The sequence below is a fragment of the Somniosus microcephalus genome, chromosome 19 (assembly GCF_052327205.1).
Source record: "Somniosus microcephalus isolate GS21.2 chromosome 19, FLI_Smic_1.0, whole genome shotgun sequence".
NCBI lineage: Eukaryota > Metazoa > Chordata > Chondrichthyes > Squaliformes > Somniosidae > Somniosus > Somniosus microcephalus.
In genome coordinates, this window is record NC_141005.1 from 3,668,699 (window position 1) to 3,681,597 (window position 12,899).

The following is a 12,899-nucleotide window of genomic DNA, read 5'->3' on the forward strand; positions in this document are numbered from 1 at the left end:
GTAAGACTTTCTACATACTGGCTCAAAAAGTTCTCCTGGATGCACTAAGAATTCCGCACCCTGTAAGTCTTTCACACTCTGACTATCCCAGTTAATATTGGGCAAGTTGAAATCCCCTATTATTTCTACACTTCTCTGAGATTTGCCTACATATCTGTTCCTCTATCTCCCCCTGACTGTTTGGGGGCCTATAGTACACTCCCAGCAAAGTGCTTGCCCCCTTTTTGTTTTTAAGTTCTACCCATATGGCCTGATTAGAAGAACCTGCTAAAATATCATCCCTCTTTACAGCAGTAATTGACTCCTTGATTAATATTGTGACACCCCCTCCTCTGTCTCGCCTGAAGATTCTATACCCCGGCATATTGAGCTGCCAGTCCTGCCCCTCCCTTCAACCATGTCTCTGTGATAGCAACAATATCATACTCCCATGTGTTCATCAACACCTTCAATTCATCTGCCTTACTCGCAAGACTCCTTGCATTAAAATAAATGCCATCCATCCTTGCCATACTCCCTTGTGCCGTTACATATTTGCTCTGCCTTCCAGGCTGACTCGATTTTTCCTCTATATTTGGCTGTGCATCACCCCCTACTATAGCTCCACTCTGTATCCCATCCTCCTGCCAAGTTAGTTTAAACGCCCCCCAACAGCACTAGCAAACCTCCCCGCAAGGATGTTGGTTCCAGTTCAGGTGCAACCCGTCCGACTTGTACAGGTCCTACCTTCCCCAGAAACAGACCCAGTGATCCAGGAAACTAAAGCCCTCCCTCCTGCACCAACTCTTTGGCCACACATTCATCTGCTTTATCCTCCTATTCCTATACTCACTAGCACGTGGCACCGGGAGTAATCTAGAGATTAAAACCTTTGAGGTCCTGCTTTTTAATCTGCTACCTAGCTCCCTAAATTCTTGTTGCAGGACCTCATCTCTCTTTTTACCTATGTCGTTGGTACCAATGTGAACCACGACCTCTGACTGTTCGCCCTCCCCCTTCAGAATGCCCTGCAGCCGTTCAGTGATATCCTTGACCCTGATACCAGGGAGGCAACATACCATCCTGGATTCACGTCTGCGGCCACAGAAATGTCTATCTGTTCCCCTTACGATAGAATCCCCTATCACTATTGCTCTCCCACTCTTTTTCCTCCCCTCCTGTGCAGCTTAGGCACTCGTAGTGCCACGGACTTGGCTCTTGCTGCATTCCCTGAGAAACCATCTCCCCCAGCAGTATCCAAAATGGAAAATCTGTTGGAGGGAGATGGACCCAGGGGACTCCTGCACTACCTTCCTAGTTCTTTTACTCTGTCTGGTGGTCACCCATTCCCTGTCTGCCTGTGCACTCTTTACCTGCGGTGTGACCACCTCGTTAAACGTGCTAACCACGAAGATCTCAGCTTCGCGGATGCTCCACAGTGACTCCAGCCGCAGCTCCAAAACGTGGATTTCGTGTAGCTGCAGCTGGAGACACTTCCTGCACGTGTTCGCCCTGGACACCACAAGTGTCCCTGACTTTTCACATAGCACAGGAGGAGCACTCCACGTTGCCGAGCTGCCCTGCCATGTCCTACCCTTAATTTACTCCCTTTACTTCCTTTAAAGAATATTAAATACACTAGGGACCTTACTTCCCTTTAAACACTACTTACTCTAGAGACCTTACTTTTACTTCAACGACTGGACTATAGAAATACTCACCAGGTCCTACTTACCAATCAGCTCCTTCCCTGGTTGTGACGTCACTTTAGCGGTTTTTGTTGTTTGACTGCTCCCGATCTCGGACTCTTTCCCAACTCGCAGCACTCCGGTGTCTGGCCTCCTCTGCAGCGATCTTTTATGGCCGCTCCGCCTTCTCTCAGGTCCTGCTGCCGCACTCACACAGGTCCGCCGTCTCTGATCCAGCCGCCCTTAAAGTAGATCAGACAAGTGGTGCAGCAAGTACCTGCAGACAGGGTAGCTGCTGGAATCTGAGCTGGGTTGGGGCTTCACAGCAAATAGAATATTTTCTTGGGGCTTAGTGGGGGATATGAACATAAATAGGAGCAGGAGTCGGCCATTCGGCCCCTCGAGCCTGCTCCGCCCTTCAATACGATCATGGCTGATCTTCTACCTCAACTCCACCTTCCCGCACTATCCCCATATCCCTTGGATTCCCTTAGAGTCCAAAAATCTATCGATCTCTGTCTTGAATATACTCAACGACTGAGCCTCCACAGCCCTCTGGGGTAGAGAATGCCAAAGATTCACCACCCTCTGAGTGAAGAAGTTCCTCCTCAGCTCAGTCCTAAATGGCCAACCACTTATCCTGTGACCCCTAGTTCTAGACTCCTCACCCATTGACTAATAAATACATAGCGCCCAATCCTAATGTGCTGTTTGCTGCTGGAAACTTTGCCTTGTAACTTGCGTTACTGACAGATAAATGTACCTCGAGCAGCTTTATAGAGACAGAAATCCTCAGAGTGGAGCCAGGTGTTTAATGGAGGGTGATCGGTGCAAAGAACACACTTGTTTGTTTTGTTTTTATTTATGGAAGAAAACAGGATTCCTTTTATATAAAAATACAGACCCAGTTCCATAAACTGAACACTGGGCATGTACTGTAAGTGTGTGTCGATTGCTGAGCCTCTCTGAAAAGTGTGAGCAGGTATATTCCATGACAGGAATTTTTATCACCACACACTGCCCATCACTTCAAGTCTTAGATTGGTTTGTTAACAAGTGTTTATTGCTATTCAGATTATTGTGTGTATTACATTATTCAATTATTAAATTGAACACTAAATCACTAACAGTATTAGAATTATAAAATTTACCACTCAAAAATTGAATTGACACAAAGAAATAAGGCTGTTAAAAAAAGTAGCAAATAATCAAAAGCGAAAAGTTCATAAATGGGATGAACCGGGAAGAATAAAGTTTAAAGTCTGGTGCTACAGTCCACACCGGGCTGTTCAGTCGGAGTTGAGGACAAGACAGACGCCCTGCAGCACCCAGTGTGAAATGTGTTTGGTGGTGAAGAGATCGGCTTCAAAGACCAGACCAACTCCCATCGCATTTCGGCGCAATGATGTCGTGTACACCGGACTTCGTAAAGTGTTCTGTGTGAAAATGAAAAATGCAACAAGGAGAGTTTACAGTCACTTTTAGAAACTATTACAATTTATTAGACAAAGGAGCATTTCCATTTTAGAAACATTTTTAAGGAAGCTTTAGAAAATGTTACGTTGTAACCGCTTCAACAAAAGTGGTGTCAAGGACCAGAGAGAGGTGTCACTGAGGGAGTGCACAACAGGTCCAGGACATTGCCCTATGCTCTGGGATTCCCTCCCTAAACCTCGCTGCCTTTCTACCTCTCACTCTTCCTTTAAAGACACACCAAAAAACCGACCTTTGTCAAAGCTTTTGGTCACCTGTCCCAATATCTCCTCCTGTGGATCGGTGTCAGATTTTGTTTGATAATTGCTCCTGTGAAGCGCCTAGGGACGTTTTACTATGTTAAAGGCGCTATATAAATGCAAGTTGTTGTCCATCTTGCCTTTGGATATAAACTTGTGACGTGGGTCGATAATTCATTGGGAGACAGGCGAGAGAGTGGGGATAAAGGCTTTGTTCTTTGAGTGGTCCGATGTGATAAGTGGTGTTCCCCAGGGCTCTGTACCGGGCCTCAGCTTATCACCATATTTATCAATAACTTGGATGAAGAAATAGAGAGAGCTATACAACCAAGTTTGCAGATGACACTAAACTAGGTGGCAAAGTAAGTTGTGTGGATGGAAGCAGGAAGTTATAAAGGGGCATAGACAGATTCAGTGAGTGGGCAAAACTGTGGCAGATGGAGTTCAATGTGGGGAAGTGTGAGGTCACCCACTTTCAATCCCTCCTCTCCCACTGCTGCCATTTAATTTCAAACTTCTCTCAAGCACAGAGTCAACAGCACTCTAGAACATTTGCGATCACTCTGTGGGTCACTAGGCCTTGATTCATAAGCTGCTAACGATTGCTTTCCTGTACATTTACTGATCTGGAGCGGTTTGCTAAACACGTTCAACCGGCTGTGACGGACCTGCAGTTTGAGCCGATGAGCCTCGATGGGGATCACCTTGAGGATAGGGAGTTCCATCACCAGTTCCTTTGGTTTGCTCCTAACCAGGCAGCTTTCTTCAATATCCCAGGCAGCTCCTTCCAGATACAAACCCGAAATAAAACAGCCTGCAAAACAGCAGTGAAAAGGATCAACCAGGAAACTCCGATACAGCTTCACCAAGGGAGTTGTGTGGATCGAGTTTTACCCCAAAAATTGTAGTTAACGGTTGTGGATCAGCCTGGAGGCAGGTTACAGTTGGTGTCCCCCAGGGATCGGTCCTAGGCCCGCTACTCTTCACTGTTTTTATTAATGATCTGGACAGTGGTGCTGGGAATATGGTCAGTAAGCTTACAGATGATACTAAAATCTGTGCAAGAGTTAAGACAGTAGAGGTGCACAATCTAATGCAGAGAGATTTTGATGCACTGGGGGAATGGACCACACAATGGCAAATGGCATTTAACCTCAATATATGTAGCATCATTGGGTTGTAATAATAGAACCACAGTACAAATCAAAGGACACCATTCTCTCATTATACAGGTCGCAGTTTAGACCACAGCTGGAGTACTGGGCCCAGTTCTGGTCCCCTCACATAGTGGGTGATATCGTGGCCTTGGAAAAGGTTCAGTGGAGAGCTACAAGAATGATTCCTAGCTTAAAGAACCTCAGCTACTCAGATAGGTTTAATGAGCTGGGTCTGTTTACAGTACAGGAGCGTAGACTTAGAGGTGACCTGATACAGGTTTATAAAATAATTAAAGGGCTGGATAACGTCCCTATTGATAGATTATTCCAGTTTAACAGATTGGGGAGGAAAGTGAACAAGAGTTTAAACTGTGTAAGATTGGGAATAGACTGGATGTTGGGCGGTTCTTCTTTTCCCACAGAGTAGTGAGCCTCTGGAATGTGTTGCCGGCTGGTGTGGTGGGAGCTGAATCTCTGCCTTCAAGAGGGAGCTGGACCGGTTCCTGACTAAGGGGGAAAAATTCAGTTGTTTGCGCCTCCCGTTAGCGCCTTAAGAGGGCGCTAATGGGGCGCAAAACAACTAGCGCCGCACACAAAATTAACTAGACATTTTGCGGCGGCGCTAAACACTACCGCCACGATCTCCTACGCCGGCAGATCGTGACGTCAGTTGAGCGCACGCAACGCCCCGGTAGTGCCCCGGACTGGATATTGAGTGGCGCCCCCTGCCTTACCACCTGCCGCTAGCAACGACAGGTTGAGGGGAGCGTTTTGCAGTCAGGAAGGGACTGGGGGAGCGCTAGTTAAAGGTGACCGTTTCCTGCCTTTTTTTGTTGGTGACATTTTTGCACCACGCATTCTGAGAGAGAGAGAGACTTCTGGAGAGATTCAACACTGTGTGAAGGAGTTTTGGGGACTGAGCAGCACTTTGCAGGTTCATTATGATTTGACCTTCCTTGTATTGATTTAGAAGAGACTGTGGGGGCTGCACTCTGAGCTCTTTCCCTGGGTCTCTCCATTGTTCTTTCCAGCAGATTTGATGCACAGGTCTCTCCAGGCTGAGATTCAAGGCTGCAATGAGCAGGATGTGGATGGAGTGCAAAATCAACCCTCCCCTTAAAGATCAAAACAGAAATATGCTGGAGAAACTCAGCAGGTCAAGCGGCATCTGTGTAGAGAGAAACAGAGTTAATGTTTCAGGTCGATGACCTTTCGTCGGAACTCCCCTTTAAGAACTGGCCGGAGCCAGTGTGTCTGTGTTCCATTGCTGGCTGACATCACATGAGCTTCACCAGTGCTCTGAGGTAGCGCCTCGCTCCTTGGCCTTTGCACCTTAAGACAGGTGTGAAGTGTCTGATTTAACGCCCCAATCACCTCCAGGGGCGATAAAAGCCAAGTTTGCCGTCGGAGGCGATAATTAGCGGCAGGCGCTAAACTTTGCGCACGGCCGCTAATGGTGCCCCAAATGGAGCGATACTGAATTTTTCCCCCTAAGTGTCTTTATAGATAACACTTGGTCCATGGGCTTTGCCATTCTGGCCACAGACTCTCACTGATGTTGTTGGAATCCCCGTACAAACCATGGACAGTAACAGTGTATTACTGCCGTGTTCAGGTGGGCGACAAGTCTGTCAACCAAAGCCATGTTCAAAATGGCTGCGAATTCTGAGAACATGATAACACGCTTTATAAATGCAAGCTTGTTCTTTTTGAACTGAATGGGCTACAATGGGATGTTGCCACTAGGTCTGTGAATTCTCATAAATAAATCGTTAAATTAGCTCATTCCTGGACTATCTCAGTCTTTTGTCTGTACCAAGCAGTGTTTAACATTCTGCAGACACTCTCCATTACACATCATACTCTGCCTTTCCAAAATAAAAACTAGATCTCACCTTGCCCGGGTCGCTCTATCACATCGTCTGTAGTGACGTATTTGGTGACCTGTGTGTAGAGTGTGGAGCGATCAAGGGGCCAGACATTCTTCCGGCAGGTTGCCTGAACCAGAGCTGTGAGGTATGATTCTGGGATGTGTAACCCAGACAACCATATTACATTGGGTTCACCATCGTCAACCTGTAAATTATTTTTTTTAGAAAACGTTAGGCAAGATAAATAATGAGTGACCAGTCCCAACAACATCATAGTATTTCAGTCGTCTTAAAATTTAAAGATACAGGGGCACTATTCCAACGCACTCCTGGCCAGCCTCCCATTTTCCATCCTCCATACACTTTAGCTCATCCTAAACTCTGCTGCCCGTATCCTAACTCGTACCAAGTCCCGTTCACCCATCACCCCCCTGTGCTCGCTGACCGCCATTGACTCCCAGTTAATCAACGCCTCGATTTAAAAATTTTCATCCTTGTTCAAATCCCTCCATGGCCTCGCCCCTCCCTATCTCTCTAACCTCCTCCAGCCCTACAACCCTCCGAGATCTCAATTCTGGCCTCTTGAGCATCCTCAATTTTAATCGCTCCACCATTGGTGGCCGTGCCTTCAACTGCCTGGGCCCTAAGCTCTGGAATTCCCTCCCTGAACCTCTCTCTCCTCCTTTAAGACGCTCCTTAAAACCGAGCTCTTTGACCAAGCTTTTGGTCACCTGTCCTAATATCTCCTTTGGTGCCAAATGTTGTCTGATAATCATTCCTGTGAAGCGCCTTGGGACATATTACTACGTTAAAGGCACTATATAAATGCAAGTCGTTGTTGTTGGCATAGAAATATAGGGGTCGATTTTCCTCCCCTCCCCCATCCCAGTGCAACGTCACATCCATGTCACAGGCTTGGCCCCAGCAAACAGGGAGGAACAAGTGGGGCAGCTGCAGACCTGACCACTGGCCTAGGAGCTCTCTGGCTCCGAGGCCCAGAGACCTGGTGGCTGGTTAAAGACAAAGATAGCCTCCTACCTCTGGGCTTTCTGCTGGGCCACCTCAGACCCTCCCCTCTGAGGCAAGACGTCTGGGTCTGGATGTCCCAGGCCGCGGACAGGTAATTGAAGCAGGAGGGTGGATCACCACCATTACCCACTTGTTACAGTGTGAAGACCGGACCTGGGGCTTGGGCCTATTGCAGGTTCACACCCAACTCCCTCCTTGGGGGATGTTTCAGAAATCCCGGGGTAACATAAAGCAGGTGGAGACCCAGCGTAATGAGGCTTTGGCCTCTTTCTCCTGACCTTTGCACCTAGCGAGTAGGTCGGGAAAATCAGCCCCACGGTTTCGATGTAAATATCCCAGGCGTGTATGTTCATTGGCATGAAATGCATAATGACTAATTTGAACACTGATATGTTATAGTTACTGGAAACGGCCTGATTAGTTGAGCAATGTATGGAAAGCTCCTCCTGTGATTTATTTTGACACTAACCCATGACATGTACTGGTCAAACCTCCTCTTGAAGTGGATCATCCAGTTCCCAAGTGATTTCAGGGTGTCAGGAGCCAGTCTTCTCCAGATAGCAGGAATGTGACCATTGAAGAGAGCTCGTGCCACCTCATCCAGCTCACTGCTCATTCCCACTTCACCAGCCAGTGCCTGCAACAACCCAGCATTTCAATGTTCAACAACATTCAAATCGCAACAACTATTAATAGATCAATTCTAGTTTCTTCAGGCCCAAGTCAGGCTGATTGCAATAAAGCAAAGCTCTTCTGTTACTAGTTGACTGTTTGATTTTCTGGGTTGAAATGTTCTGGGCTGCAGTCATTGCTGGACCCTGGGGCCAGCTTAGTGCTGCTGATCATTCCCTCCCCTGGATCATATTCATTGGGCAGCAACATTAAGACACTTTGAGCAAGCATTTTATTTAAAATAACAACAGAAAATGCTGGAAACACTCAGCAGGCCAGGCAGCATCCGTGGAGAGAGAAACAGAGCATTTTATTTTGGTAGTTTGGTAGTAAGGGCAAGGTGTAACATGGGCGTAAGTTTACAAATATTTCATTTTACTTTCAGGGTTATGGGCAATTCATTAGACTGTACTTCTCCTTTAAAAGTAACTTGATATTAGTTTTCTGGATTTTTGCCTGCTGTAATAAATCGAACACACAGCATTAGATTAACGCCCAGTCTCCCAGTCTGCACCCTCTGGACGTGAAATACAAGTTTACAGAAAAATACAGAGCAGAATTCTAAATAATTCACACATGGTTGAAACCGCTGTTTTAAAGTCTCCTCAGGCTATGAATAGTTAACCTCCCAACTACTTCCTACAGTCTGTAAAATACTGGCAGCCATTTAATCGTGCCAATGCTTAACACACTCCTGCCAAGCTCCCCCTCATTTGGTGGAGGCACAATCCCATTTAGTTTAAATAGATTAACTCCTCTGTTAAAGTAGCTGGGAGAGAATTCAGAACTAAACATAGGATTACACAGGATATACGGCACAGAAACAGGCCATTCGGCCCAACCAGTCCATGCCGGCGTTTATGCTCCACTCGAGCCTCCTCCTGTCTTTCCTCATCTAACTATCAGCGTAACCCTCTATTCCCTTCTCCCTCATGTGCTTATCCAGCCCCCCCTTAAATACATCGATACTATTCGCCTCAACCACTCCCTGTGGCAGCGAGTTCCACATTCTCACCACTCTCTGGGTAAAGAAGTTTCTTCTGAATTCCCTATTGGTTTCTTGGTGACTATCTTATATTGATGGTCCCTAGTTTTGCTCTTCCCCACAAGTGGAAACATTCTCTCTGTATCCACTCTATTAAAACCTTTCATGATTTTAAACACCTCTATTAGGTCACCCCTCAGCCTTCTCTTTTCAAGCGAAAAGAGACCCAGCCTGTTCATCCTTTCCTGATATGTATACCCTCGCATTTCTGGTATCATCCTTGTAAATCTTCTCTGCACCCGCTCCAGTGCCTCTATATCCTTTTTATAATATGGCGACCAGAACTGCACACAGTACTCCAAGTGTGGTCTAACCAAGGTTCGATACAGGTTTAGCATAACTTCCCTACTTTTCAATTCTATACCTCTAGAAATAAACCCTAGTGCTTGGTTTGCTTTTTTTTTTATGTCGCAATTTTTAGTGATTTGTGTATTTGTACTCCGAGATCCCTTTGTTCCCCTACCCCACCTAGATTCGCACCCTCCAAGTGATAAGTGACCTCCCTATTCTTCCTACCAAAATGTAATACCTCACATTTATCTGTGTTGAACTTAATTTGCCAATTATATGCCCATTCTGCAAGTTTATTATTGTCCTCCTGTAACTCTATCAATGTTTTCAAGGGGAGACTGGATAGGAACTTGAGGGAAGTAAACTTGCAGGGCTACGGGGATCGAGCGGGGGAATGGGACTGACTGGATTGCTCTACAGAGAGCCGGCACGGACTCAATGGGCCGAATGGCCTCCTTCTGTGCCGTTATGACTCTAACCTGTTGCAGTCCTCCTCAGTATTGACTATCCCCCCCAATTTGGGATCATCCACAAATTTAGAAATTGTGTTTTTGATTCCAAAGTCTAAATCGTTAATGTAAATTGTGAACAGCAGTAGTCCCAGCGCTGATCCTTGTGGAACACCACTACCCACCTTCTGCCACTGTGAATAGCTACCCTTTAATATTCCTGTCAGTGATGTTATCATAAACATATGATAACATCACTGACAGGAATATCCAGGCTTGTGTGTGTTGGACAAAGAAGGTGAAGAGGAAATCTGGCAGAGATGTTACGGACAAAAAAGTGGGGGTGTGAGTCTGAGCACGATGGCTCTTTCAAAGAGCCGGCACAGGCACGGCGGGCCGAATGGCCTCGTCTGTGCTGTAAGAGTTTCTATGAATCTATGTTCAAAATAAAGAGAGGTTTTGATAAAGTGAGTCGTAAAAACTGTTTCTACTGGCCAGTGAGTCAGTATCTAAAGGACATGAATTTATCACCACCAAATGAATGAGGGAGAATTGGTTTATACAAAGCCTTGTTCCGACATGGAATGCCTGACCAGAACCAGTGGGGGAGCAGAATCCACAACAGCTTTTAAAAATGGAAGTGGGTAAATATTTGAAACAGAAATATTTCAACAGATTTGGAGAAAGGGCAAGGGATTGGGACTAAGCCTTTGTCAGAGAGCTGGCACATGCACGATGGGCTGAAAGGCCTCATCTGTGCTGTAAGAGTCTATGATTGTATAACCAGTGCCCAGAGAAAGTGCGAGGACGTTTTCAAAAGAGACTCTACGTATAGAGTGAAATACTCCCGTCCTGCAGTACTAGAAGCTTTGTGGTCAGGGTAAAGATGTCTCACTAAAAGCTGCAAACTCACAGTGATTGTCAGCGGCATATTGTAGATTTGAATAAGTATTACTCGACTCTCAGCGAACTGGGAGCAGCCTACCTACCCTCTGTAACTCCAGCAGGGAGCGCGACATGCGATCCACCAGCAGGTTGAAGCGCTCCAGTTCTTGAAGCAGCACCACTGTAGTCGGCGTAATTTGCAATGCCAAGTTTTTATAGATGGTGTCGAGATCGAAGAGAGCTGGAAGTTTGCTTTCGATGTCCTTTGCCACGTGTCCAATGTACTCATCACGACCCATCCCACTGCCAGATTCCCCTAGCACAAAAAACATCTCATTGGCTCACCACAGAAAAGGAAGTCGTTAAATATACTTCGAGTACAGGAACAAGGATGTCTTGCTGCAGTTGTACAGGGCCTTGGTGAGACCACACCTTCAGTATTGTGTGCAGTTTTGGTCGCCTTATCTGAGGAAGGATGTTCTTGTCATGGAGGGAGTGCAGCGAAGATTCACCAGACTGATACCTCGGATGGCAGGAATGACGTATGAGGAGAGATTGGGTCGATTGGGCTTGTACTCGCTGGAGTTTAGAAGAATGAGAGGGGATCTCATTGAAACTTATAAAATTCTAACAGGACTAGACAGACTAGATGCAGGAAGAATGTTCCCGATGGCAGGGGAGTCCAGAACCAGGGGTCACAGTCTAAGGATAAGGGGTAAGCCATTTAGGACAGAGATGAGGAGGAGTTTCTTCACCCAGAGAGTGGTGAACCTGTGGAATTCTCTACCATAGAAGGCAGTTGAGGCCAACTTATTAAATATATTCAAGAAGGAGTTGGATATATTTCTTAAGGCTAAACAGATCAAGGGATATGGGGAGAAGGCAGGGACCGGGTACTGAATTTGGATGATCAGCCATGATCTCATTGAATGGCGGAGCAGGCTCGAGGGGCCGAATGGCCTACTCCTGCTCCTATCTTCTATGTTTCTATACTAGTGGCATTCCCTAAAATTATAAACTTTGCTAGCTTCCTTGCTGGAGGATGAGATTAGAAAAATGGGGAAACATCTGAATTCTGACTTTTCTGTTAGTCACGGTGTGCTGTTTCAATACTGGTCCCTGCTCGGCAAAACCTGTTTATGGTGCTTGACTACAATTCTCCTAACCCGAGAGATGTGCAGTTAAATGCTTGCACAGAGCCCCTGTACCAGTAGCTAAAACAATAACTAACAGTACCTTTAATGTATAAACACAGCACAAATGGAAAGAGATAGCGGAACTGATGGTCATCCATGGAGAGAGAGAATAGGAGGAGCTATCGAAGGCTTGATCCAAAAAAAGATAGGTTTTGAGAAGGTTAGTAAAGGTGGAGAGCAAAGTAGAGCGGCAGAAGAGTTAGGGTGGGGGTGTTCCAGAGCAGAGGGCTGAGCTGGCTGAAGGCTCTGCTGCTAATGGTGAGATAAATGGAGGCGGATTGTGTAACCCCATGGGGAAAGGGTGTTACCCCCTGGGGAAAGGGTGTTACCCCCTGGGGAAAGGGTGGTGTTACCCCCTGGGGAAAGGGTGTTACCCCCTGGGGAAAGGGTGTTACCCCCTGGGGAAAGGGTGGTGTTACCCCATGGGGAAAGGGTGTTACCCCCTGGGGAAAGGGTGTTACCCCCTGGGGAAAGGGTGGTGTTACCCCATGGGGAAAGGGTGTTACCCCATGGGGAAAGGGTGGTGTTACCCCATGGGGAAAGGGTGGTGTTACCCCATGGGGAAAGGGTGGTGTTACCCCATGGGGAAAGGGTGTTACCCCCTGGGGAAAGGGTGGTGTTACCCCATGGGGAAAGGGTGGTGTTACCCCATGGGGAAAGGGTGTTACCCCCTGGGGAAAGGGTGGTGTTACCCCATGGGGAAAGGGTGGTGTTACCCCATGGGGAAAGGGTGTTACCCCCTGGGGAAAGGGTGGTGTTACCCCCTGGGGAAAGGGTGTTACCCCATGGGGAAAGGGTGGTGTTACCCCATGGGGAAAGGGTGTTACCCCATGGGGAAAGGGTGGTGTTACCCCATGGGGAAAGGGTGTTACCCCATGGGGAAAGGGTGGTGTTACCCCATGGG

At 46.9% G+C, this 12,899-nt stretch overlaps 1 protein-coding gene across 1 annotated transcript in view; it reads right to left on the reverse strand.

Moving 5' to 3' along the window:
- Positions 1–2,708: 2,708 nt before the first annotated feature.
- The window catches only part of dnah10 (dynein axonemal heavy chain 10), a 304,418-nt gene continuing 294,227 nt past the window's right edge, over positions 2,709–12,899 (reverse strand). The window contains exons 75-79 of the mRNA XM_086011825.1: positions 10,904–11,115; positions 7,927–8,094; positions 6,453–6,633; positions 4,069–4,214; positions 2,709–3,103 (exon numbers count right to left, since the gene is read on the reverse strand). Of these exons, the coding sequence (XP_085867951.1) occupies positions 2,957–3,103; positions 4,069–4,214; positions 6,453–6,633; positions 7,927–8,094; positions 10,904–11,115 (854 nt within the window). The 3' untranslated portion in view covers positions 2,709–2,956. The remainder of the gene's footprint in view (positions 3,104–4,068; positions 4,215–6,452; positions 6,634–7,926; positions 8,095–10,903; positions 11,116–12,899) is intronic.